The 27953-nt window shown below is 46.4% G+C and overlaps 1 protein-coding gene across 3 annotated transcripts in view; it reads right to left on the bottom strand.

Moving 5' to 3' along the window:
- The window catches only part of TNR (tenascin R), a 395170-nt gene that overhangs the window by 70471 nt on the left and 296746 nt on the right, over positions 1-27953 (bottom strand). For all 3 annotated transcript variants that reach the window (XM_082229016.1, XM_082229014.1, XM_082229015.1), the window contains one exon: positions 3678-4236. In XM_082229016.1, the coding sequence (XP_082085142.1) occupies positions 3678-4176 (499 nt within the window). In that variant the 5' untranslated portion in view covers positions 4177-4236. The remainder of the gene's footprint in view (positions 1-3677; positions 4237-27953) is intronic.

The raw sequence follows: 27953 nt of genomic DNA on the forward strand, positions 1-27953 counted from the left end.
TCTTTTGTGAGATGCTGCATAGAGAGAAAGAATTTTGGGGGACACCGGCAGAGAAATGAAACCTGGGCTAGTAGCTATTTTGGGATGAGTGCTCCTATTTGCCAAGTGGCTTTCGTCCTATGTTTTAGTCTCCTACAATGCTCTTTTACAAAACATGCAGTAGCAAATGCTGTAGTGTTTGCAGGGAAATGGGTTCCCTTTTCCCCTGCAATTTGGGGACTGATCCGCAATGGTGATGTTTGTAAATGAAGCTGCCAGGTTTAGGAACTCCCACATATTTGGAAGCAAGGATTAATTTTAGTATTTTTTCCATGGCTCTCCCTGCTGGATGTGTACACAATGTCAAGGAGGCAGGCAGAAACTCTTTCAAAAACGCCTCTCTCTTTTACAATATTCCCTCAGGTGTAAAGCATTTTCTGTACTCTGCTTCTCTCTTTTGGGACTGAGATTCATTATACCAACAAACCCCTTTGAAAACCGCCTTATTACAATAGCCTGCTGTTTCTTTAGTTTTGAAGAACAGACTTCTAGAGATGACCAACTGAACCGTGTCTTTTGGAAGACTAAACCTGAAGGTATACAAGTGAGCTCCACAAAGCTTTGTGCTTTGTTATTCAGATGAAAACCAGTGCTTTCATTATAAATGTTTTTGTTGATGGTTTCTGACTGCTAAAGATACTCTCCCAGATGTTTTAACTGTGTGTGCATGCACACACTTCTGATTTATTTATGTTGGTTTTTTTACAGTTGCTAACAGCCATGTGTATGCTAAGGGACTTATGCATATGCATTTGGATGCAGGATTGCAGCTTCAGAAGATAGAAAGCACTGTATTATTTGATATATTGCAGGGGTGGGAAACCTCCCACCCACAGGTGCATTTGGGCCTGGCCTGAGCACCAATTGGGTCCACAAGGCCCACAATTTGGCCTCACTCCCACAAACCACACCCACAGGTAGTGGGGAACTAAATTGTGCAGCCAATCCTTGCCCATAACAGGCTTGAAGCCACCAGAGATATTGAAGAAGACCAGTGAAAACAGAAACAGGCTTGCAAATGGCCACTTTTGGCTTATTTGGCCCATGTCTGGAATGGGGATCAATCAAGTGAATACAATCTGTATTTGCTGCTGTTCTTGCTTTCAGTCTGCAAGTGATACATGATTGATTACCACTCCGCCACCTCCCACCTCCCATTCTGTTTCTTATGAATTAAAATGAATGGAATAATGTAATTTACAGTTAGTGAGACAAAGGGAAGCAGTGCTGCAGTGAGACAAATGTAGGGTGAAACAGGGTAGACCATCAGCTGAAGTCACCCCCACTCAGTAGAAAGCAGGCTCAGTAGAAACCATACTGCTTTCAGCTACAAGATGGTTTTTGCAAACTGTTGCCTCACAGTTTTATTTCAGGCTGCTCAAGATAAAGCAATATGTCTTGCTGAGCTTTACTGCTTCTACACTCTGGGTTTTTAAAAATGTTTTTATTAGCATTAAGTCTCTACATTCTGGTTTTGATTGGCTGTCTGACAACAAGGGAGAGACTTCCTCAAGATGTCAAAGTCTCTCTAGGGTAGTGTTTCTCAACAGTTCAAACCTTTCCCTGAACCTTTATCTCCCGGGCCTCCCTAACTCAAGAAGCCCTGTGCACATGCCAAGCTAAGCTTGGGTTCAGACTAAGGCTGAGCTCAAAATTATTGCTTGAGAACTCTCAGCTCAAATTGGTGCATGCAATCTGGGCTGCCAGAAAACTTGTGTGTGTTTTTAACTGGGCAATAGATGTGGTGGGGATTAAATGAAATGCTACCACTGATATTGTGGCCCCCAATGAATCTTTTGAAGAATTTTGACACCTCATCAACTTTTGTCATAGTCCTCCTCATATTCAATGCTTCCGAGTGTTTTTGTTACTTGGGGAGGGGGGGGGATTTTCACTCAACTCCAAATATTCATTCAGCCATGAAGCTAGCTGGGCAAATCATTATCTCACTGCCTAACCCACCTCGCAGGGAAGTTATGCAGGCAACATGGGACAACGCCTCATGCATGCCATCCTGAGTTCTTTGAACAGAGGTTTGGTTACAAACTTGATAAAGGATATAATAAATATGTAAACTTCTGTTTGGCAGATGAATGTGTAGAGATTCTCACACTCAGTCCTGGATGTGCACTCCACTGATTACTGCTTCTGCACTTCTCCATCTCATCCAGAACAGAACTTTAGCATCTCCCTTAGCAGGGAAATGAGCTCCCAACATGGGCTCACCTTGGACATTTCTCATCTAGGAGAGATGTAAAAGCTCTGCTTCAATTGTGATGGATATATGCAGGGAGAAAGCACAAAGCGTTCAGGTTACCTGGTCCCTTAACTTCTCCATCATGTCTGAAGCATTGTCCATGGAGGAGGATGCTTTCAAGCCTACCAGATAAGAGTAGACATTCTCATGCATGCATTTTCATTCTTCAGCACCCCCTGGACAGCCCAATAGCCAGAATTGTCCCTCTGCTTCTGTCTCACCACTATCAACAAGCTTTAGCTTCTAGTTAGTCATTTCACTAGTGTGTTTGGTGGGCACGAAGTGTGGCCTAGCACAGTGGTCCCCAAACTTCTCCACCCCAGACCACTTGAAAACTGCTGAGGGTCTTGATGGACCACTTAATGATTATTATTATTTTGGCTGGTTATAGTAATCGTAATGTGCTATGCCAGGTGCTCTATCATTTTAATTGTATTTTTATTGCTTTTTTATTTCTTATACATTGCATTGCACTACAATCTGAATTCCATAGAATTCAAATCATAATACAATAAAATCCAATGCAAGAAATGGAAGAAGCAATAAAATCCAATTCAAAAAATCTATATGAATAGTTAATGCAATAGATGTGCTATCTCCCGACTTCAACTACAAATCCACAGCCATGCTGTAGGCTGTATGAATGAAGCTTGTGGACCACAGGTGGTCCATGGACCACACTCTGGGAACCCCCCACCTAAGAGTCATGCCTAAGCACATTCAGGTATCTCCCCCCTAAATCAACTAAATACCCAGTGGCTGAAAGCTGATCTTGGGACTGACCTTCCAAAGCCAGCAAGGTGTGGTATATACCTGAAAGGGGGAGCACAGCAACCTGCCAGTTGGGCACACATCCTGCCCAAATGGATAAGGAGGGTCCACCAATTTTGACCTTTCCATATGATTAATTAATTTATTTTGTCCATGGCATGTCACTAGGCATACCTTTAACTGGGTGGCTAGGGGGCACATACTTGTTTTTGTGTTTTGTTTAGGGTGCTGCGGAAAGAGAGAGAGAGGTGTAGAAAAAGGAAGAGAAGGAGAGAAAGATATATGCCTGTGGTTTTTTAAAAAATGAAAGTGAATCTAATGTTGCAAGTTAGGGTTAAAACTAGAGCAAATTCCAGGTCTGCAAAGCTTGACGACCTTCCTGGAAATCTGAAAGCACAATGCAGAATTCTGCCTACCCCAGCAGTGCTTAGGATTCCAGCTGTTGTTGGACTACAACTCCCATCACCCCTGATGGGATGTTGAGAGTTGTAGTCGAACAACAGCTGGGGACCCAAGTTTGAGAAACACTAAGCAAATGACTCATAAATTCATTCTTTTTTTATTTGAATTTTCTTAGCTTTCATCAAGACCCCACGGCATCAGTTACTACCTGTGGCTGCATTTTCTTGACAGCAATTGGAGTTGCATTGGTCACGAAGCATGGACACTTCCCTCTCCAGCATCTCAATCCTGCTCAGCAGCTCTTGTATGTCCCGGGAGGAGGCGGTACACTTGCAAGTCTGTTTGGGGAGGTTTATCCTGTGGGTGAAGGTGACCTGGCTCTCACTGTCTGAGGTCTGCTCGGTGTATTCCGTCATCCGGTCATCTTCTGAACTCACCTCTGGGTCAGAGGAAGCCTCTAGGGATGTTGCGCAGAGGCTGTCCAGAGGCACGTTTATGTTGTATATATGGCTGAAGACCATGGGCTGGTCTTTGATAGGTGCCGTGTAGTTGGTAAAGCCCCCTTCGGCGTCAGTCACCTGTCTCTTGATTCTCTCTGTCATCACTTCCAGGCGGCACTCAAAGGGTCTGAAGATGGACCCTAGCAGCATTAAGTTGAGACTGACTAGAATGTTCCTTAGAACTGCATGTTCACCATCAGCCCCCATTTTCTTAGGGAGGGCAAGAAGCTTCTGTCCCAGCGCTGGAAGGCAGGGTTCTAGTGGAACCTGAAACAAAGCACATGAGGGGAATTTATGAGACCAGTGTTGGGAGTAGATCCTAAGATGATATGATAGATTTGAGGCTGAAATCCTTTGCACAGACAATGGAAACATCTATGCATGCAAGCATAGGATTAAGTGTGTGTGTGTGTGTGTGTGTGTGTGTGTGAGAGAGAGAGAGAGAGAGAGAGAGAAGGTTGATTGGGAAGAACCAAGCAAAAATGAACAAAACCCATCAATTTTCAATTCAGTTACAATCCACAATTAGGAAAAGTGAAGGGCAACAGTTACAACTATTATTGCTGACAACTAGTATACCTCTAAGTGCTTCAAAGTGCTTTACAGTCTTAAGAAAACAATGTTATAAGCCCCATGAATTAAATGAGATCTCCTTCTGAGCAGAAAATATAGGATTGTATGATATGTTCTCAGGGAACACATAGGCCACACACTGATGTCACAGCACCATGCAGCTAATTAGCTTTACCCATATGATGACATCTCTGGGGGCAAAGGGAGGATGAATGCTTTAGCTGAGATCCCTGCATTGCAGGGGAGTTGGACTAGATGACCCTAAGGTTCTTTTCCAACTCTACAACTCTGTAATTCTGTGATTTTTTGAATTACTCACTTGTGTATGTCTTAAGTGAAGTTTTTTTTTTTTTTACTTTTAAAAATGTATCACTGCACAAATAGACATTTTTTTAACAGGAAAGACTTCCCTTAACAACAAAATCAGGGGCCCAGGCGGCAGCCACCCTCCCTGGCCTCCAATGCGTCAATTAAAGCCTAGAGGAAGACGTCATGAGATAGCTCTTCCTATGGGGCTTTTTCTGATCTGTAAGTGCAGCCAGCGTAGGAGAAAGGTTTAATGGGAAAATGAACACCCACAGTTGCATCTCAGTGATAAAGCGAGTTCAACTCTACACCCCCTGATATTATATGAAAATGAGGCAGAAAAAAAGGAACAGGTGAAGAAAGCTTTCAATAAATTAGAGAAGAGATTTCTGAACAGCACTAGATTAAGGTGATCGTCTTGCCAGATTGCTTGGAGGTTTCACCCCCCCCCCTCACTTTAGTTCTGCTCCGTCGGCAGCACTTAGGTTTCGAAGGCATGGCTTCTGAAAAGAGCTAAACTAATAAGTAACCTTGATAATGAAACAGTCTGCTTAAAAGAACAATTCAACCCTGTAAAGTTAATTGCATTCACACTTACTCTCTCAAACATCAGTAGTTTGATGTTCTCTAGCAGTAACTCAGTGGAATTGGTCTGATGCTCTGAAGTGTCTAAAGCAGCACTGCTGGTGCAATGAGCAATAATTTACTCCAGTTCGCTTTGGTGCATCTGTACAGACCACGATTATGTACCTTGTATCTGAACTTACTGCTGGAGTAAGCTGCAGCTGTTTTGGCAGGTGCAGCAGACACACATTTCCCCTTCCTTGCTCACTGAAATAGCTCCACAGACTGGAACACGATAAAGAACTTAGCAGTATTGTGCTGGAACAAAAATAAGGATCCCTACTTTGGTCCCGCTGCAAAATGCTCTAATGTACAGGAAGTTGAAGGACCCTCTTTCACTGAGACCACAGAGATGCTTAGAGACCTGAGACTGAAGAACCAGGAGCCACAGAGAGTGATGAATAGGATGTGCAGGACCCAGGAGTCACTTAAAAGTCAAGGCTGTCCGAATGATTGCCCAAGACATGTGAGCACGCATGCTCTTAAGGAGGCAAAGCTGTAGCTTTGCGCTTCGATGCCTCAAAGTCAACAGCAGAAACATCTGCCACTTCAGGTGAATGTTTACAGGAGAGCAAGGGACTTGGGTGGGTTGTGTGTTGACAGGGAGAAAAGTGTAGGAAGGGTGGCTCCAGGTTTGAGAAGGCTCCAGGCAGGGTGCCTTCTGGTGGGCTGAATCTGTTGTTGGGCCCTCGGAAGTTGACTGTCTGGCTGGGAACTGCCGTTTTAATTTCCAGGAATGACCCCTTGCGATGTGATGATGAAGGCATTCTAGGACATGTTAGGCCCAGCTGCCCAGTGTTCTGCCAGGCCAAAACTTTTTTGAGAAGGGGCAAGGCACGGGTCAGGGGATGGTCCTGCCAACTGCCCAAGGATGCCAGATGCTGAAACGAGTCCCGAATGTGGCTTCCTTGCTGCAGAAATCTAAGGTCTATTTCTCACAAAGGGCTTCTCCATCTTGTCCCACCACTTTCCCCCAGGGAAAACCGCTCTTTAGCCCTCAATCAAAATAAATAATACTTTCCCAGAACCCCGTGTTACTTTTTTATTACTATCTCCAATGATTGTTACTTACACTGAATATTAATATTCGTACCGGAGGTGCAATCCATTGTCACCTGAGGCAGAGACAATGGACAGGCCAGCGACAAATATTCAGTGTAATGATAATTAGTAATCATAAAAATTCTTATGGTGTCATGGGGAAGTATTATTTAATTCATAACAATTTTATACTGCTCGACTAAAAAAAAACAACAAACCCTCAAAGGGGTTTACAAAGAGAAAGTATCTGGAATTAAAACCATCTCTCTGTCCTGAGAGCTGTTTCCTATATTACCACTTAATGTTATTTGTTTCAAGGAACCTGTGATTCAACCCTATTGGTTTCTGACAGTTTCCTTAGGCCTGCAAGCACCTTATGAAAGGGCTTGGCACTTTGTAGTCTTAGGGGGCCAATAGTTTAATGGAATCATCAACTGTGAGGAAAAAACTCTAGTTCTTCCTCCCTCCGCACAACCCAAGTAGGTAAGGTTCTATTCTGCATATATTAATCATCACTGATGAAAGAAATTAATGAAGCGATGAAAATGTGACTTGTGATTGTTTGTTCCAGGCAGGAATGTGCCATTATCTCAGACCATGTAATATTCCCCAGAAACACAGCACTAGTTTGATTGAGGGGCTCCTGCAGCGGCAGCCAGTGCATTAAATATCATTAAACTACACTGCACAATCTTAGGTTTATTTACGTTTGTGTTCAGGACGCACAGATATTGCTTGTTAAAAGTCATTCCACCCCCCACCGGCACACAGAATAATGTGGTAAAGTGTCTTTATTTGCAACTGGGCAACTTTCCATTTTGGTATTGATTTGCAGTCTCTGGGTGGTAAATTCAGACTTCATGGGCCAAATTCCTCCTGCAGCATGAGCTCTTTTCTTCAGTGTAGTTACACCAGTGCTAGATTAGACCTGCAGGGTGTTTTTTTAAGTCTGAAGGGGCCTGTTTTGGAGGGGGGGGAGCTGGGAAGGTGCACATTGATCACATTTCACTCCAATACGTCTGCCTTAAAAATCACAGCAGAAAGTCTGTGCCCGACAGACAGACAGTTGTGACTCTAGGCTAAGGGAGTCTTATTATTCTTACTGCAGCACAGGGGTCAACTTGACTGCCTATTGCTTACCTGCTGCTGGGAAATTTGTCTTACATTTAATTTTCATTGGAAGAGTAGTTTATGGAGAGTTCTGTACAGTCTGAATGCAGTTCTTTCAAAGAAAAGTAACTTAGAAACAGGTGTTGCATTTACTGTTTTTCTGCAGCAATTTCATGCTGTAGTGCTTTAGTGGGAGCTGGCTATTTGCTTTTGTTCTGATAGCTTGCTGTAATTACTATGTTTGAATTTCCTCTCCTTTTGTATGAGTTTTTCCTCTTCTTGAAGCTAAGGATGGTTAGCCATACTTTACTGCAGGAAGGCACATAATGCTCGGTCAAAATGGTGGTTGATTCCCCCCCCCCCTTGACTCTCCTATCACTTGGGGGGGAATTATTTGCACATTCAAAGCAATATAAGAATCCCTAACTCTGAACTGACTTTACTTCCCCATGTCATGATTTGGCTACTACATAGCCAAATCTGATCAGCGCAGTAGCATTGTGCACAAGTTGTGGGCATTTCACTGTGCCTATATTTGTTGGACAACATCCCAAAATATAGGTCACTACAACTGTTCCTCAAAGGCTGGACAAAACACGAGAGTCTCAACCTGATGGAAAATACACCCAGTGTCAGTGCTGACCTGAACTCAGGGAGTGAGTACTTTAAATGAGGCATTATACAATGGTGTAGATGTTATTTGATAGTTTTATGTAGTTTGATCTGTTATAACCCACCCTGGGACCATAAGCTGAAGTGGGGAATGCATATATGAATGGATAGATAGATAGATAGATAGATAGTGATTGTTATAATGCTTATTTTGGGATCCATTAATTGCTTCCGAGCAAGGGCAGGGTGTTTCAGGGAGCAGGAAAGAAGCCCTCTACAACCTGGGCTATAAGAAAATAGCAATTTATAGCAGAAAACAAATACAAGGAACTGAATCTAGCACTGAGCAGTTTTGAATCTAGCACAGAGCTGCAACCCAAACGAGTAAAAAAGATATACAGTACAAGTTTATTTAAAATATGACAAGCTTTTCAACTACATGAACTTATTTGGTCTTTCACTTCTGCTAGCTGCTGTCCAAGTACGCCATGGCCCAGGGGTGCCGGGTTGAGTAAAATATTGGGGGGGGCAGGTAAGCCCCCCTGCATAATTGATCACATGATGGGGTGCACCCACACCATTTGAATGGCAATGCCCATAATGTTTTTGTGGGGGCCTCGCTCCCTCAAATGTTTTATGGGGTGGGGCGAAGGGACCTCAGTTCCTAGGAACTGACTCCTATGCCATGGCCTTGCTGAAGAGGCTTATGTTCCAAGTCAGAGGGACAGGACAAAAGTGAAGAAAGAGGACCTAGCATGAAGGGGAAAGTCTGGCTTTCCTGCAAATAAAGTTGGTGTTACACATGAGTATTCTTCTTATGGTGATCTAGCATCAATTTCTGGACACTGAGCTCTGCCTGGTGCAAATGAGGTGCCTCTAGGCCCATTGACTTTCACGTTGTCTTTCATTGGCGTCCTTTATCTACAGGGGTGTAATTGAGAAATTACTCATCAGCAACAAAGGGTAAGCAACTGCAACTACACACAAAAAGGCCAATGTTCTTACTACTTAGCCAGACTGGCTGGGTATTTTAAAGCGTGAAACTAGAAAATGATCAAGGATGGGGAGAGCTACAGCTAAGTTTTGACTCTCCCTGTCCCATCTTTGTCTGTTCTGACACAAGCAGTCAGAAGCCCCAGATTCTCCTGGAATGAGTCCATGCTGTACCTCCTTTGTTGTCAGCATTGACCCAGTTTCCAGGAAGATGCAATTTCCAGAAGAGAAGAGGCTGGCGGGATGAGGCCCTTTGACCCTCTCTTGCTGATCCAGTTCTCTCCCACCAGCTCAGGTTCCCACAGCCAAATCCCCCAGACCCATGTTTGCAAAGAAAAGATATGCACAATAAGAATGACTCTTCTGTGGACATTTGGTCACAATTGTTTAAAAAACTGGCGTACAAAGGATACACGCAGTCAGCAATACCCTTGTCATATACCTGGGGTTTTCTATTGGTGTGATCACAGGCAGAGGGAGATTTGGCAATGGGAGGAGGACTGGCAAGAGGACTGGCAAGGTAATGAGGTGAGTGAGGATTAGACAGTTAAGAGTCTTCCCCCTCTCTGGTCCCCATCCCATCCATCAGGGGTTAGGTTTTTCTGTCAGCCAGTCTTTTAGCCTTACAGTACTGCTTTGTAATGCCAAGTCAGGCAGCACCAATAGAAATCCTCACTTGTCCATGATTTGGATGGGTGAGCTGGGTGGAGTGGATCTTACCCAGTGCTGCCTGCCTGAGCTTGTGGTAGAGCACTAGCATCAGCGTTGAGGCTTGGAAGAGGGGACATTGCTGTCATCCTTAAAAATTCCAACACTACCACCTGTCTGCTTTGGGATTTGAGTTCTTGTACCTGATATTGAGTCAGGGAGTCAGAACAGGGATGCTGCGGATATCAGGACACACTTTACAGCAGTAACATGTGAAATTGCCTTGTATAATTCATAACTATTTTCTGTTCCTTGCACCCATGGGAAATGAAGCATCTTCCTCTCCCACAGCCTCCTGCATTAAAACAGCTGTTTACCAGCTTCTTACCTTTTGCAAAAACCCACGACCTGCCTGAAAACATGCTGAGCAATTGTTCAGTGGCGTCTTCAGCACTTGCAGGGTAGTTATCTTAAATTTCTTTAGAAATTATGGCTGTACTTTGCCTCTCTCCTTAATTGGTGAGTAATACCTGCTGCTTGAAGTGACATCTGTGGATGCCATTGCCACCTCTGCTCCATGGGAGGCATGAGAAACAGATTTCAGTTCAGGGAGTGGAGCAGCGTGGGTTGCAAGTGACGGGCTCTCATCCAGAGTGCAGATATTTACAAACCCGAGAGCTTCCTTAGTACCATGAGAGTAGGAGCTCTTTTGTGGATAAATCTACCAAATCACAATGTGGCTCAGTTGCTACGGTAGTCTGTGGGCTGTGTATATGGTTGTCCAAACTGATAAAGTTTTTTGCTTTTTAAAAAATGGGAGAGACAAGGGGGTCAAACCACCTGCAACATGGAACCCATTTTTAATTTACACAATGCATGCAATTGTTTCCCCCTTCTGTTTCTCTTGAAGAAAGAAATATAAATGGCAGTGCTACTGCTGCTACCAAGCACAAGGCATCTGTGGGGCCTTCTGTGAGATTTGGAAACCAAGGACCTAACCAAGGAGTGTCTAACCCTCTTAGGCCCTGGTCCTCTTTACCCTTGGCCAACCCTCCAAGGGCTGCAGGACAGCAGTGGGTGTGGCCACCAGGAAGGTGCCTTGTGCCGAGTTAGCCCATTAGTCCATCTACCTCAGTTTCATCTGGGCTTACTGCCAGTAGCTCTCTAGGATTTCAGGTGCTGTTCTTTCTCAGTCCTGCCTGGAGTTGCTGGGGATGGAACTTGGGACTTTCTGCATGCAAAGCAGAAACTCTGCCACTGGGCTATGGCCCACACTCTTGTATGCAGATGGAGGGAGATGCTCACATGGGCAGATGCACCCACAGTCCCTTCCTCCCAACATGTTCTCTGTAGGTGAACTGAGGAAGGGCATGGACTGCAGACCCTCCAAGTGTTCCCATTTTCCAGGGACATCCTTGATTTAGGGAAGCCATCCTGGTTTCTGATTTGATCCTAGAATGTCCTGCTTTTCCTTAGGACACCCTAAAGAAGAAATGTTTTCATTGGAGAAATGTTGGAGGGTATGATAGGATGTCCCTATTTTCACTGGAAGGTATGGAGTTATCTGCCCCCCCCCAGCCATCTGAAGGCAATCCTGTATAGGGAAGGGTTTTTTTTAATGTTCAGTGTTTTATTATTATTATTATGTTTTTTAAAATGTTATTATTATTATTATTATTATTATTATTATTATTATTATTATTATTATTAATGTTGGAAGCTTCACAGAGAGACTGGGGCAACTCAGTAAGATGTGTGAGGTATAAATAGTAAAATTATCATTATGGAATGGGGTGTCCCTATTTTCATCGGATAAATGTTGGAAGGTATGTGTACTGTCCTCTCTCTGCTCACCAACTGATGGATCTGAAGACTGGAGAGGGGGTGACGTGTACCCCCAGGCGTTGTTTTCTTCCCTTTTTGCTGCTGCCATAATTGGTGAGGGCTTGGTGGGATTTAAAATTTGCTGGAGTGGGGGCTGGATTAGGACCCTGACCTGGGAGTTAGCCCCCCCCCCCGGCCTAAAACCTAAAAGTGTTCCTGAAATTATTTCACTCCAGTCTGCAGTGTTGAATGTCTCCCCGCTATAAATGGTTCCCCTACAAACAGAAAACCAAGCAGGAGGATTGTAGCCACTTTTCTATGTGCAAGGTTTCTCTGACCACAGGGGAGCATACAATTATGAGACTCCTGCACCCGCAGCATGAACAGTTTGCCCAGGAGTCTCTCCTGAATCTCCTGACCAGTGTCTCTGTTCTCATGGTAGTTGAAGGCTCCAGACAAGTCCTGCTGACCTTGGATTGCTTACCTGGCCCCAGGCAACAGCCGAGGTGGGAGTGCATGAGAGACTCATTTGCAGCAATTGCTTCTGAGGAGCCCCATGTGGTGCAGAGAGGGTTACAACCTGCTCTCTGGCCCTTCCCTGCCTGCCTTTTCATGTTGGTGTGTAAGGTGCAAGATGGCAACTGTGGCTCTCTTAGCCAGCTCAGCAGAGACATTTCAAAGCTAGCCTTGTGCATTGTGAGGATTATAGACTTTGGCGTAGATGTGTGAATATGAAATTCCCCTTGCTCCTCTCTCTCAGGAGTTGAATGCGTCTCTGGTTCAATAAGAACAGAAGAGTCACTTTTTTCTTTCTCTTTTTTTTTGGAAGAGCAAACACAGATCGACCAGCGGAGGAAATGAGAGAGTGAGAGAGGGCTGTGCATATGGAAAGATGGATGGATAAAAGGCAGAGATAAGAGGCAGAGGGAGAGAGAAACAATGCAAGGCTAGAGAGAATTCAATAGCGCAGAAGGAGAGATGTGCTGCAGAAACAAGAGATGCCGGGATAGAGCAGCCACTGACAATATATACATTAGTTAACAGTCACATAAATTAGACAGAGAAGATAAAGTAACTTGATAAACAGATACTTTGGGGATCTATACCACATTGCCAATCCAATCCCCCTTATCAATATAATTATCATGGCAACCTTCGGCAGCCGAGGTAATGATGTCCTGTGGTAATATATAAGCACCAGATAATGGACTCTCCCCACTGCTGCTCCATTTTGATACAGTGCTAATTAGGTGAACTGGGGCCGTCATGCAGCCGGTGGACTCACGCAACTCAGCTCTGCTCCACACTCTTTGTTCTTGCAGAGTCTTTGCTGTCAAATGAGAATTGCTTCAGTCTGGAACTTTCTATTCACAGCACCAGGGTCCTAGGTTTCCTCTGCCCACAAGGGACATTTCAAAGTAAGCGGAAAGGGATTTGTCTTGCACCAGCTGCATTAGGCTAATGCTGCACAGTGGCCAGGAAAGACGTGAGTTACGAAATTGTACCTCAGTCATGCAAATAACGTCTTTCAGTCGTGTGCGTGTTTGTGTAACTAGACAGGGCCTTAGGCTGGAAACTTAGCCCCCAACCCTTGTTGCTAGATCCTAAGCCAGATTAGCCTAGAGAAGAGCCAAATTCAGGCCACTCAGCAGTGGCACAACAGAAAATGAATTTATATCTACCCCTTACTGCGAGTTGGCCCCAGTCAATCTGCTATTTTTCTTTGCCCTGCTGCTTCTGCCTAGAATTTAGGGTAACTCCATTAGAAAACCCACTATTTGCTCCTCATTTCTAGGCACAGGTCTGAACTTTCTAAGTCTGTGTCTGAGCACTATTTTTTGCCTCACTGCTTTCGCCAGGAAAACCCACTCTGGACCGCTGAAGCAGAGCAAACAACAATCTATGGAAAATCCAAATTTCTGGTTGCTCCAGTTCAGCGGTACAGAGCGGGTTTTCCTGGGTTAAGCGGCAGGGAAAGTGTGGACCTGTGCCTGGAAAGCACAGGGTGAGAGATAAGTGTGGATGAGCCCTAAGCTCCACATTTACAGTATGGGGATGCTAGTAAAACTGACCTACCGTACAGGAACATGTGGTATATGAAACACTTCGAATACTTGAAATGACCACCAAACCACAACATCCCCCCCACTTCAACAGAACACAGCGCACATCCCAGACCAAGGTCACCAAGACAATTGAGATGACACCAACCAAGGAGATGGTGAATGACAAAGAGGCCTCAACATCTCCCCATGATGACAACTGCCCAACAACAAAAAGGGACCTGAGGGAAATGGAACTGAGACTAGCAGAACTATTGAAGAACACAGTGAATCCCCTGAAGGCAATACAGTGGTACCTCGGGTTACATACGCTTCAGGTTACATACGCTTCAGGTTACAGACTCCACTAACCCAGAAATAGTGCTTCAGGTTAAGAACTTTGCTTCAGGATGAGAACAGAAATCGGGCTCCGGCAGCGCGGCAGCAGCAGGAGGCCCCATTAGCTAAAGTGGTGCTTCAGGTTAAGAACAGTTTCAGGTTAAGGACCTCCGGAACGAATTAAGTACTTAACCCGAGATACCACTGTAATCAGCAACCTGAACTCCAAAGTGGAGACTTTCACTGGCACCATCTCCACTCTAGAAAAGGAAAACCAGATGAAACTAAAACAAACAGAGCAACTCCGAGAGGAAAACACATGTCTGAAAAATAAATTAGCTACCCTCAAAATAGGTGAGGAAGCACAAACTACCCAATCATCGTCCTTCAGCCCCATCCTAACCACAAACCAATTAGCTAGAGAGAGTCTCTTGGAAACTCTCCAAAACTTCTTTAAGGACAATGATGTGAGTGACATAACAACTATCCTCCTCTGGGACACAATGAAAGCGGTCATCAGAGGATCCTGCGTAAAGGAGAGGGCATCCCTTAAAAAACAAACATCCTCAAAAATTGGTAATTTAGAACAAGACATTACAACCCTCTAATCGCAGTACAAACAAACAGGAACAAAAAAAACCCTCCTTAAACTTATAGAACAAAAAAGAAGGGAAATTGACTATCTAGAAATCAATAAAACAATGATTAACATCCTATACTCTAAACAACGCTTTTATGAATGTGGAGGGAAGAACTCCAGACTATTAGCAAACAGCTGCAGGAAAAATTCACTCAAAACAAGAATACACTTTGTCACTAAAAAAATAAAAATGGTAACATAACATCCTCCACCAAAGACACTGGAGAGCCAGTGTGGTGTAGTGGTTGAGAGCAGTAGATTCGTAATCTGGGGAACCGGGTTCGCTTCTCCATTCCTGCACATGCAGCTGCTGGGTGACCTTGGGCTAGTCACACTTCTCTGAAGTCTCTCAGCCCCACTCACCTCACAGAGTGTTTGTTGTGGGGGAGGAAGGGAAAGGAGAATGTTAGCCGCTTTGAGACTCCTTCGGGTAGTGATAAAGCGGGATATCAAATCCAAGAAATAACCTCAGAATTTGCTGAATTTTATGCCAATCTTTACACCTCCTGCAACCCACCTGAACAAGAAATCAGAAGATGCCTAGCAGGGCTGACCATGCCAACCTTAACTGCAGAGGAACAAGAATTCATGAACAGCCCTATCACCCCAGAGGAAATAGATATGGTCCTCAAAAACCTGAAACCACCCAAAGCCCAGATGGCTATAAGCAGAATTCTACAAAAAAGTCAAAGAACCCCTGATGCCTTACACGGCCTGCCTATTTAACAACAACATAAAAGGGGCCCCCATCCCCCAAACCTGGACCTCTTACAAAATAGCCTCTATCCCAAAACCACTCCAAGATAGCCTCAATCTCTTTGATAAACCAAGACTACAAGATATTCACATCAATCCTGGCTAACCGCTTATAAATCCTCCTACACAAACTAATCGCCCTGGACCAGGCAGGCTTTGTCCCTGGTCGAACCATAACAGAGCCCATTAGGAAACTATTGAATCTGATAGAACACAGCAAAATGACCAAACTCCCACTGACAGTCATGTCCCTAGCCCTTGATTGCTTAGAATAGAAATATCTATTAGCAGTATTAACTAACATAAAATCTGGCCCCAACTTCCTACAAACCCTCAAACAATTTTACTCCCCAGCCTCAGCAAAATGCAGAATTAATAATATGGACTCCAATACCATAGCAAACCAAACCAAAGAGGCACAAAGCAAGGATGCCCACTGGCTCCCTATTTATCTTGGCCCTAAAAAGGTAAAGGTAAAGGACCCCTGACAATTAAGTCCAGTCGCAGACGACTCTGGGGTTGTGGCGCTCATCTCGTTTTACAGGCTGAGGGAGCCAGCGTTTGTCTGCAGACAGTTTTTTCAGGTCATGTGGCCAGCATGACTAAGCCGCTTCTGGTGCAATGGAACACCGAAACCAGAGCAGTGCACGGAAATGCCGTTTACCTTCTTGCCGGAGCAGTACCTATTTATCTACTTGCACTTTCTGGTGTGCTTTTGAATTGCTAGGTTGACAGGAGCCGGGACTGAGCAACGGGAGCTGACCCTGTCACAGGGATTCAAACCGCCGACCTTCTGATTGGCAAGCCCAAGAGGCTCAGTGGTTGAGACCACAGCACCACCTGCATCCCTTATCATCTTGGCCCTAGCAATCCAAAATCTTAGAGCAGACAGCTTTATTGGAGGTGGGCAATTCGAGGAAGACAGACTGAGATTGGGCTGGAGGCAGGCTGGGGTTCAGAAGGTGCTCAGATGACTAAAGAAGCCCCCACCCCATGTTGCTGGACTACAATTCCCATCAGCCCCAGCCAGAATGGAGAGCACCATGTTCTCAATATATCGATATATAGGTTGGCAAAAGGTTAAAGGGGTCCTGTAATCTGAAAGGCGATTCAATATTTCTAAATATTTAAATTACAGATAGGTAGCCGTGTTGGTCTGCCATAGTCAAAATAAAAAAATTCCTTCCAGTAGCACCTTAAAGACCAACTAAGTTAGTTGGTCTTTAAGGTGCTACTGGAAGGAATTTTTTTATTTTAAATATTTAAAAACACTGAATTGAAGCATAGTTGGTGCTTGGCTTGTGCTAAAGTTCCTGTGTTTGTTGTGGGAGTTCTGCAGTGCTTATTTTTAAGAAAAAGAGGTGCCAGAACTCACCATCAATGCCTCCCTTATTCTCCTATAATGGCAATGGCGCCCACCTGAGAGGTGCGGACTGCAGGCTGAAAAAAAGCCCTGGAGTTCTGACTGCTAAATGGTTCATGAATTTTGCTAGTTCTTCCTAAGGACCTGACTGACTTGTTTGAAAAAGAATTTGTCTTGAGGACAAACTCTCCACTATGGTGTCATCAAAGAAACTGAAGCTCAGGTCTTTACACCAGATGTACAGCAAAGCCATAATCTTTTTCTGTATGACTGAAAAACAAGAGCAGGCTTGTTTGATACAGAAGTGGTGGCAAAATGCCTCAAAGGACTTGACTCACAGTGTTTCCAGCTCAAAATCAATACTGTGGAAAAGGGCATTTATCTCTTTTTTCAACACTCTCGCTACCCCTGCTTAGGCCTTAGGCTTAATTGATGGAATACCTTGTATTAATAAACTCTCAAGTCACTTCAATTGCTGATTAACAATTTGTTAATCAGAACCAAATGGCTCCTTGGGTAACAAGGGGATATTGGGCTTGTGGGAGAGATATATAAGCACATTATCCTTGCATCAAGACACTGTGCTGGAAGAGCTTCAAATTTGCTGTGAGCGGATAGTGCCCTGACAGTAAACATAGGTTATGAAGAAGCAAGGTGGCCAAAACTGTGTGCTATTCTCTTCTGGTGTCAACAAGAGTTGTTGATTCATGCCATAGCCTAGAAACCAAAAAACTGTAATACCATCTATCTCTCACCATGCAGAAGAGCCTTCAAGGTACACAGTATATTACATTTAACTGGGTAAATGCCTACTGGAATTTGAAGCAATAATTCCACAGGAATCATTGGGCACACAGCCCAAGAGAATGCAATTTTGTGCAGCCTTTACTGAACTGAACTGAAGGGGAACTGCACAAGACCACTATTGAGTTTGCTTGTTTGCTTTTTATTTATTAAATAACTGCTCCACTGCAGAGAAAGTTTATAATAAAATGCAATAAATCTTTCATGTTGGGGTAGTCCAGTATTGTTGGTGCATGCTGCAATTTTCTCCCTTTTAGAACTGTCACTGAATTTTGCCTCAAACAAAATTTGTACTGAATCTGGAGGGTTTTGCTCAGGTGCAACATCCATCAAAATGTTGAAGGTGGTTACAGTTTGGGCTCTAACAATTCAAAAGCAAACAACAGAGAGAGAAAACGTAGGATGACTGCATAGATGTTGTCTTGAATTTGTGACCGCTCAGTCATATGATTGTCCAAATAACTTTAAAAAAGGGAAGCCTACTAAAAATCTACCCTTAAAAAAGAAAAAGAAAATTCCCCCGGCTACAGGTTCCTAATAATAATAATAATAATTCGATTCAATTTATATGCTGCTTAAATGTTAAAATGCATTTCTCAAACTGCAGCGCCTGAGCAGGCATCCAGGTGTTTTTCTAGTGCCATGGAAAGTTTTCAGTAAGGAACAGACTAACCAGATCTTTATAACTAAAAATGCCCACGACTTTCTGACTATAATTAAGCAGCATTAAACAGGGACTCAGGCGTATGACATGCGGAAGGGTTTTTGTGCCAGATGCCCACTAATTCCTCCTCCTCCTCCAGCACCACGTCTAAGTCCTTTTCCCACTTGTTCGTTTAATTAGTTTTCTTTGTCAGCTTTCCCAATGGAATGTATTTCTAAATCTCAGGTATCAGGCCTTGGATCCAATTCTATCTGTTGTAGGCAGTAGGCAGGTGTTTAAATCTCATGGGATCTCTTTTAGCTTCTGCAAAGATGTCGGGGAACATAACAAAATGACATTTACAGGAAATGCAACACTGGGATTTTATCTGGCTTCACCTTATTTAGCATTCCCCCCGCCCCCCGAAAGAAACGGAATGGCATCTTTTTAAGCCTGTTCATCTTGTGTGTGTACTCCAGATACCGAAAGTTCTCTTTGCAGTCCCAGAAATGAATAGTGAATGGGTGATAAAAGAAACAGATTCCTTCTCCAACCCAAAGTTTCAGTATGTGCATTTCCTGTCGTCACTGTGACTTTCACCTAGAGCAAAATTAGGGGATCAATTTAAAGGGTGCTGATTAAGTGAAGCAGCTTTAGGAACAAGACCACCTTGGCAACTGTAGAAGTTGCAAGTGTCTTGAGAAGATTAGTGTTTTTTCCAGGGATGTTTCATAAATCCCTGTCCTTCCATGGATTTCTCCCTAACTGACAATTGGTGGCCGTTCTGCTCAGCTGCCCGCAACTCCTGCCACAATTCCCTAAAGCTCTGGAGGATGGGGCAAAATAAATATCTTGGTGTTTCTGGAAGAAATCAGAAATAAAACCAGGGAGAAGAAAGGAAATAACTTTTTACAATAGTCTTTTAATGCAGGTACAAAAAAGGAAGAAGCTGCCAACACAGTTATCTGTGCGCTGCTAGTGCTTAACTGACACAACAGAATCAACCAATCAGAAGAAGGGGGAAAACACAACAAAAAATGGCTATGATCAATGTCAGGGGATGATTAGCTGCTTGTGCTTAAAATAGTGCCCCTTCAGAGTTTGTGCGACCCCACAAACCTCTGTGTGTGACAGAGCTCCTCAGACATGTCTGCTCTAGTCACTTGTAGAGTCCGACAGTGGCTGTCTGCGGAAGTGCTTCCAGCAAAGAAGTTCCTTAACGGAAACGCGTCTCCTGGACTCACGACGTGACAGCTTCCGGCGAAGCATAGGTCTCCCTGCAGTTGCTTCTGACACCTCCCCGCTATTTTCGCTCGAAGTGTCTCTCACCCCTTTCTCTCCCCTTCTGCTTCCTGCCTGGGCTGCTGCGTCTCTCTCAGCATTACTGAGATCCTCCTCCAGAGACCCCGCGCTCCCCCTGCTGGTCCCTGCTTTGGCTGTTGACTCTCTCCCAGTCTCTGGGAGCCCTACCACTTCCCTTTCCTCCGATGTCAGTTCCCTGACATCCACCTCCCCTCCAGGGCCCCCCTCTCCCCCGCCCCTACTCTCTCCTCTGGGCGGTGAGGAGCTGAAACCCCTAAAAGAATCCTCTTCATCTTCCGACGTCTCGAACATTTCCCTCCATCGGTCTTCGTTCCGACTCGCTGAATCCTCCTCCACCTCGGAATCAGCGAACCCCTCCAACTCTTCTTCTTCGTCGGTGGTGGCGAAGTATTCCCTCCGGAACCTCGCCACTGGCTGGGGTTTCCGAGGGAATCTCTGATGAAACGTTTCAATCAAAACCTCGTCATCTACATCCTCTGCCCTGACCCAGGTGTTTTCCGACTCCGGCTCCCCTTCCCACATTACCAAATACTCTACTTGCTCTCCCCTCCACCTGGAATCGAGAATCTCCGCTACATGGTAGCTGTGTTCTTTTTCCTCCATAGCTGGTCCCCTATTGACCCTCCCCTCTCTGTCCCCTATATACGGTGACAGCAATGATCTGTGGAACACTGGGTGCAACTTCATGTGGTTAGGTAACCGGAGTCTGAAAGCCACTGGGTTGACCTGTTGCGTGACTTCAAATGGGCCCAGCCTTTTGGGTCTTAACTTCTTACAACCTCCTTTAAATGGTAACCCTTGGGTGGACAACCACACCTGGTCCCCCACCCTAATGCTTTCTCCTTCCCTTCTGGTTTTGTCTGCCTGCCTCTTATATTCCTCCTTCGCCCTGTTTAAATTAAGTTGGAGCTGGCGATGGATCGCTTCCATTTCTTCAACGAACTGTTCTGCGGCTGGAACGCTCCAGTTCTCCCCCTCCCCCCCTGGGAAGGCTCGGGGATGACACCCGTGATTGGCCAAAAAAGGGCTCATTCCCGTGGACACGTTCTCCGCATTGTTATAGGCAAATTCTGCCAACGCCAGCTTCTCCACCCAATCATTCTCTCTGTCATTCACATAACACCTCAAATATTGCTGGAGGACACCATTAGCTCTTTCCGCCTGCCCGTTGGTTTCTGGATGGCGGGCAGTGGAAAAATTCACCTCTACATGCAATAAGCTCATGAGCTTCCTCCAGAACCTGGAAGTAAATTGTTTCCCTCGGTCCGAAACCACCCTCAAGGGGGCACCATGCAATCTAAACACATTTTCCACAAACAATTTAGCGGTTTCTTCTGCTGTGACCGCATGTGAGCAGGCTATAAAGTGGGCCATCTTGGTTAACAGGTCTACCACAACCATAATGGCTGTCTTCCCTTTGGACCTGGGCAGATCAGTCATAAAATCTATTGCCACTGCCTCCCATGGTCTTTCCGGCGTGGGTAGTGGTTCTAATAAACCTGCCGGTGCCCGCCTCTCCCCCTTGGCTCGTTGACATCGGTCACACCCTCTCACATACTCCCGCACATCTTCCCTGACCTTGGGCCACCAGAATTCCCTGGTAACCAGCCACATGGTTTTGTGTTGCCCAAAATGCCCTGCTGTGGGGCTATCGTGCAGTTGCTTGAGTACCTTTTCCCTCAATTCTCCTTCAGGTACGTATAACGCTCCCTTGTAGTACAACGCCCCGTTTCTCTCCTCAAAACCCCCGGGTTTGTCTCCCTCCCTCCTGAGACCCCTGAGTTTGTCCTGGGCATATTCATCCTGCACCGTTCCCTCTATCAGTTCCCTTAGCCCCACCAAGGCCGCCCCACACACCCAGCGATCCTCGGGAATGACATGGGTCTCTTCGGGTGCACCCTCTCCCTCCAAATATTCAGGTTTGCGTGAGAGAGCGTCCGCCCTAACGTTCTCCTGGCCTGGTACGTAACAAATCTCAAAGTTAAATTTGGAGAACTCCTGGGCCCATCTCAACTGCCGTTGGTTGAGCACTCGCGCAGTTCTCCAATACTCTAGATTCTTATGGTCCGTGCGTACTTGCACCTTCTGTTGTGCACCAATTAGTAGGTGCCTCCATCTCCGGAAGGCCTCATAAATCGCAAGAAGTTCCCGGTCGTACACCGTGTAGTTTCTCTCAGATTTGTTCAGCTTTCGCGAAAAGAAGGCACACGGTCGCCACTCGGACCCCTCCTTCCCCGGCTGCAGAAGAAGCACCGCCCCTATGGCTCTGTCAGAAGCGTCTGTTTCGACCCTCAGCTTTTTTTGTAAATCCACATGTAGAAGTTGTTCGTCAGAGGCGAAGGCCTTTTTCAGTTCCTCAAACGCTCGCTCCGCCTCCCCCGTCCAAACAAACTTCTTTTTGCTGCTGAGACAGTCCGTGATGGGCGCCGTCAGGTGAGCGAAGTTTCGGATGAACTTACGATAAAAGTTTCCAAACCCTAGGAACCTCTGCACATCCTTCTTAGTCTTGGGGGTTTTCCATTCCAGCACCGCTTGAACCTTGCCGGGGTCCATGGCCAACCCCTTGTCTGACAAGCGGTACCCCAGGAATTCCACCTCCTTGGTATGAAACTGACACTTCTCCAGTTTCACCCACAGTCTGTTGGCTTGCAGCCTGCTCAACACTTCTCTGACGTCTCTCACATGTTGCTCCTCATTCTCCGAATACACCAACACGTCATCTAAGAAGGCCACGCAATTCTTGTAGAGCAAAGGCCCCAGTACATGGTTCATAAAGGCTTGAAAACACGCGGAGCCTGCTTGTAATCCAAAAGGCATAACGAGATATTCAAATGCCCCCAAAGGGGTGAACATGGTGGTCTTCCATTCATCCCCTTTCCTTATACGTATCAGGTTGTACGCCCCCCTTAGGTCCAGCTTTGTAAAAATCTTTCCTTTTCGCACCCTGGTCAAAATATCATCAATCCTGGGCATAGGAAAAGCCACCGGCTCTGTCACTGCATTTAGGGCCCGAAAGTCACATACCAGTCTCGGCTTGTCCGTGTTCTTTTTATCCACAAAAAACACTGGGCTACCCCCCGCTGCCTTGGACTCTCTGATGAAGCCTCTCTTCAGGTTCTTGTCAATGAACGCTCGCAACTCCTGCATCTCCCTGTCTGACATGGCATACAACCTGCCTACAGGAAGCTGTGCTCCAGGGAGTAAATTGATCTGGCAATCAAAGGGCCTATGCGGGGGTAGTTGGTCAGCTTCCTTCTCGCTGAACACGTCGCTGAGATCAGCATACTGTGATGGCACCTTCCCCTTCTCCATCACTTCCGTCCCTGCTAGGGTGGCTTGGGCCCCTGCTGACCCCTTTTCCCCCCTGCAGTGTTCTAAGCAATGTGCGGAACCGAAGGAAACCACTCTTTGATGCCAGCCCACCAGCGGATCATGTAGGGCTAGCCAGCTCATTCCCAAAATAATGGGAGCGCCTCCCAAGGTGGCCACATTAAACGCTATCAGTTCTGTGTGCCTTGCCACCCTCATTATCATTGGGATGGTCTGCAAGCTGACGCCTCCTCCCAACAGTTCTCTGCCATCGATCGTGGTCACCTGCAGGGGGTTGCTTAAGGGGATAGTCTGTATCTGGTGTTCAGCCGCAAACTCCTTGCTCATGAAATTGCAGGAGCTGCCTGAGTCCAACAGCGCCTTTATTTTTAGGAGGTGTCCATTTTGCAACTCTAGCGACACTTCAATCACTAGAGCAGGTCGAGGAGCTTCTGGCACTGGCACTTGGGAAAGGGGCACTTTCACTGCTCTTTGGCCTGGCTGCAGTGCCCTGCTGGCAACCAGGCGTTGGCTTTTACCTGCTCCGTTTCTCCCTGCTCTTCCCCCTCAACAGTTCCCACCATCCCTTGCCATTCCTTCCTCTGGGGGCAGACTCTGGCAAAGTGGCCTGGCTGTTGGCAGAGATAGCATTTCCGGGGTCCCTTTCCCTCCTTCTTCGCCCCCTCACTGGGCTTTGAAACTGCGCGCGCGGGGGCTGTTCCGATTTCCATCGGCTCTGCCGGCGGGAAAGCTGGCTCAGGAATGTCTGGAATGCGTAACTCCTTCCAACGTTCCCCTCTCCCTTCCCGCCTCTCCAAGGCTCTTGCCTCCTGGCGCGCTCCAATGGTCAGCGCAGATTTGGTCAGCTGATCCATAGACACCGCCCTGGGGCTCCTGGCCAGCTCGTCTTTCACAGCTGAAGAAAGACCTTCTTCAAATAGCATCTGAATGGGTGCTGCCGATAAATCCCACCCCAATCTGTGAATCAGCATGGTAAATTCAGTCCAGTACTCACGGACAGATCTGCTTCCCTGCTTGCAAGCCATTAGCTGTCTGCGCACTACCCCCTCCTCAATATCGCTGGAGAACATGATATCCATTGCACGAAAGAATTTCATAGTGTCCTTCAGGATATCGTTGTGCGTTGCCATCAGGGGTCGAACCCAATCTCGCGCCCCCTTCTCAAGATGCCCAATTACGAAAGCAACTCGGGATTCCTCATCAGGGAACTCATCAAACTGCACATTCAGGGCATATTGCATTTCAGTCCTAAAGGCATGGTAATCCTTGGGGTCCCCCCCAAACTTCTGCACTAATCCTGGTACCTTTCTGGGGAACTGAGTGGTTCTCCCCTTCTTGTCTGCATCTTGGGCCCTCCTCTCCTCGAGCCTCGCCGTCTGCAGCGCAAGTTGGACCTCCAATGCTCGGTATCTGTCTTCCAAGCTTGGACCAGCTCCACCCCCTGCGGCTCCGGCTCCTGCTGGGTCGCTCATGATGCCTTCTCCTGCACAGGCAGCGTACAGAGACTGTCGGACTGCTGTCAGGGGATGATTAGCTGCTTGTGCTTAAAATAGTGCCCCTTCAGAGTTTGTGCGACCCCACAAACCTCTGTGTGTGACAGAGCTCCTCAGACATGTCTGCTCTAGTCACTTGTAGAGTCCGACAGTGGCTGTCTGCGGAAGCGCTTCCAGCAAAGAAGTTCCTTAACGGAAACGCGTCTCCTGGACTCACGACGTGACAGCTTCCGGCGAAGCATAGGTCTCCCTGCAGTTGCTTCTGACACCTCCCCGCTATTTTCGCTCGAAGTGTCTCTCACCCTTTCTCTCCCCTTCTGCTTCCTGCCTGGGCTGCTGCGTCTCTCTCAGCATTACTGAGATCCTCCTCCAGAGACCCCGCGCTCCCCCTGCTGGTCCCTGCTTTGGCTGTTGACTCTCTCCCAGTCTCTGGGAGCCCTACCACTTCCCTTTCCTCCGATGTCAGTTCCCTGACAATCAAAATAGGGGCCTTTCTCACAATCAGCTGGACTATTTTTATCCATATCAAATACTTTTGCTCTAGGGAATGGGGGAATATGTGAGTGCATCAAGTAAAGAATGTCCGTAGCCAGGAGCAGTTTGCTTATCAGTCACTTTGTGGCACACACTGCCTCTGCCCACCGGCGGCTGATCCCCAAAGGAAAGACACAGACAACATTCTCTGACGCCTCTCTCTTTACCATTTGTCTGTGTGCCTTTCTTTGCTATTGAAAATATACTTTTGGAATGAGCAGTGTATTAGTTGGGATCATTGTTTTTGCTTCTAATAAAGATGAGAGTTCTCCAATTAAGTTAGAGCAAAGGTAAAGGACCCCTGACAGTTAAGTCCAGTCACAGACCACTCTGGGGTTGAAGCACTCATCTCGCTTTACAGGCCGAGGGAGCCGGTGTTTGTCCGCAGACAGTTTTTCCGGGTCATGTAGCCAGCATGACTAAGCTGCTTCTGGTGCAACAGAACACTGACACCAGAGCAGCGCATGGAAATGCCGTTTACCTTCCTGCCAGAGCAGTACCTATTTATCTACTTGCACTTTTTGGGTGTGCTTTTGAACTGCTAGGTTGGCAGGAGCAGGAACTGAGCAACAGGAGCTCACCCCGTTGCGGGGATTTGAACCGCCAACCTTCTGATCGGTAAGCCCAAGAGGCTCAGTGGTTTAGACCACAGTGCCACCAGTGTCCCTTAAGTTAGAGTAGGCCCATGGAAATCAATCAACTACAGCTACATTGTGATCAGAGCTGGTGAACCCATAGCCCCCCAAATGCCCTGACCATTGACTGTGCTGGGAAGGGGCTGATGGGAGCTGGAACTGGATGTCCACCACTTTCCCAGGGGGCGTGGGTTGCAGACCCTCACTCTCTGTCCTTCCCTGGCAGCCAAGCACATGGTCACTGGCTGATGGGGAATTCCCCCTGGCCGTTGCAGCCATGGGACATGACTTCCCATCCAGTAAGTCAGGTTCAAATTGGCCAATCAGAACCCAAAATTGTGGGGAATTCCTTGCTGCCTAGCTGGGCATTAGTCACTCTTGTGCCTAGCTAGGCAGCAATACATAAAAGACCGGCTGTGTGTGGCCTCCGCAGTACAGTTTGCTGAGGAGCAAAGCCTCCCACCCTCCCTTACCTTTAATCATTGATTTCACTTCAGGTCAAAAAGTTTTAACATGCAATTTAAGCGTATTTCACTTCCAGGTTGTTGGCTTAACCTTATTTTCCTCCAGATCTTTTATATTCAGCCATGTTTGATTCCTTGTGTCTCCTGACTTTGCTATGGTTGTTAATGGCCACTGTTTTCAAGGCCAGAAATAAATTTGCCTGTAGACAAATTGGCCTGTCTGGAGTTTTTGCCTTCCCCATAGCAAAATGTCACAACTTTGAGCAGTTAAAGCATTGGGTGGAATCCTAGTCATCAGTTCTAGGGTGAAGTGGTGCATCACCCTGTCCTGAACCAGCAGCAGATTCCGGGTACCTCGTTAGAGGGGTCTCGATGGAAGTCTCTGTCCAGAAGCCAAGTGAGGAGCAGGTGGACCATAGAGCTTCCAGCAGTGGCCTTATGACAGCCCTGCAGTAGATCAATGTTTGGGAGAGGCCATAATCCTTGGCATGATCCTGCAGCAGTTTTAGTCCTCCAGTTGGAGGCCGAAATGGATATACACCCAATGCCTGAGCCAAAACTCCCACCTACACCTGTAATCAATTAAGTTGTGGTCATTTTCAATCCAGATGGTTGTCTGCCCAAGTCTGTTTTGCCACAGGTCATCTGGTTATTGGCAGCGGAAGCATGGCACTGTGACTGGGCACACAACCAAGAGCATCTGGAGAACCACAACCTCCCCACCTTCTGGACATGGCTGACTTAAGTCCATTGAATTCAATGGTCTGCTTTGAGCATGACTTAGGGCTCAAGCACACTTGACCTTTTACCCCGTGCTTTCTCAGGAGAGCTCTGCAGTGTCTGAGGGCTCTCTCTCTCTCTCTGCCTCGGTGCTTTCCCCATCCAAGGTAAGGTAAAGGTAAAGGGACCCCTGACCATTAGGTCCAGTCGTGACCGACTGTGGGGTTGTGGCGCTCATCTCACTTTATTGGCCAAGGGAGCCGGCGTACAGCTTCCGGGTCATGTGGCCAGCATGACCAAGCCACTTCTGGCGAACCAGAGCAGCACACGGAAACCCCCTTTACCTTCTGCCCAGAGCATTCCCTATTTATCTACTTGCACTTTGAGGTGCTTTCGAACTGCTAGGTTGGCAGGAGCAGGGACCGAGCAACAGGAGCTCACCCCGTCACGGGGATTCGAACTGCCGACCTTCTGATCGGCAGGTCCTAGGCTCTGTGGTTTAACCCACAGCGCCACCCGCATCCCCATCCAAACCCACTCTTTAATGCTGAATCAGAACAACAAACAGCAATTCAGGTCTGGATGAGCCCTTAGTTGGATACAACCCAGTAGCTCATTGCCCCTGTTATCTTTGGGGGGTGGGGAGAGCAAGGAATGATTTATTCAGCAATAAATGCAGAACCCAATACACTTTGTTTACAGATAAGCTGCAATGCAATTCTGATTTATGTGGGTGAAAGTGAACACACAGAGAGACAGATTACCGCCCTCCCCTGAGACGCAGAGGTGCTCTGGGATGCCTTTATGTGCTGTTCCTTTTGCATTGCCATATTCAAAGGCTTGGCTTCCCTGTCCATGATTGATGAGGTCAAATTGACCCAGACTGGGCTGTGTGGTAATGCTGCTATGTGCTCATGTGGTGTTCAGTCCCGCTGATCTTTGGCCCCTGTGGCTATATTAAGCTCTGTGTACTGAAACCTCATTTTTTAAATTAACAAGAGGACAAGGAAGGTCAACAAACAGGTTTAGACCAACAATAGCAGCAATTTGCTGAATGCAGGTGTTGCTATAATAATTCTGTAAGGGAGGAATGTCCAGATCTTTACTGCTGTTTAGTATCCAAATGTGGATGTGGATGTGGACATCTCTTGCGGCTGATTTGCTTGT

The sequence above is a fragment of the Podarcis vaucheri genome (assembly GCF_965113315.1).
Source record: "Podarcis vaucheri genome assembly, chromosome: 6".
NCBI classification, from domain to species: domain Eukaryota; kingdom Metazoa; phylum Chordata; class Lepidosauria; order Squamata; family Lacertidae; genus Podarcis; species Podarcis vaucheri.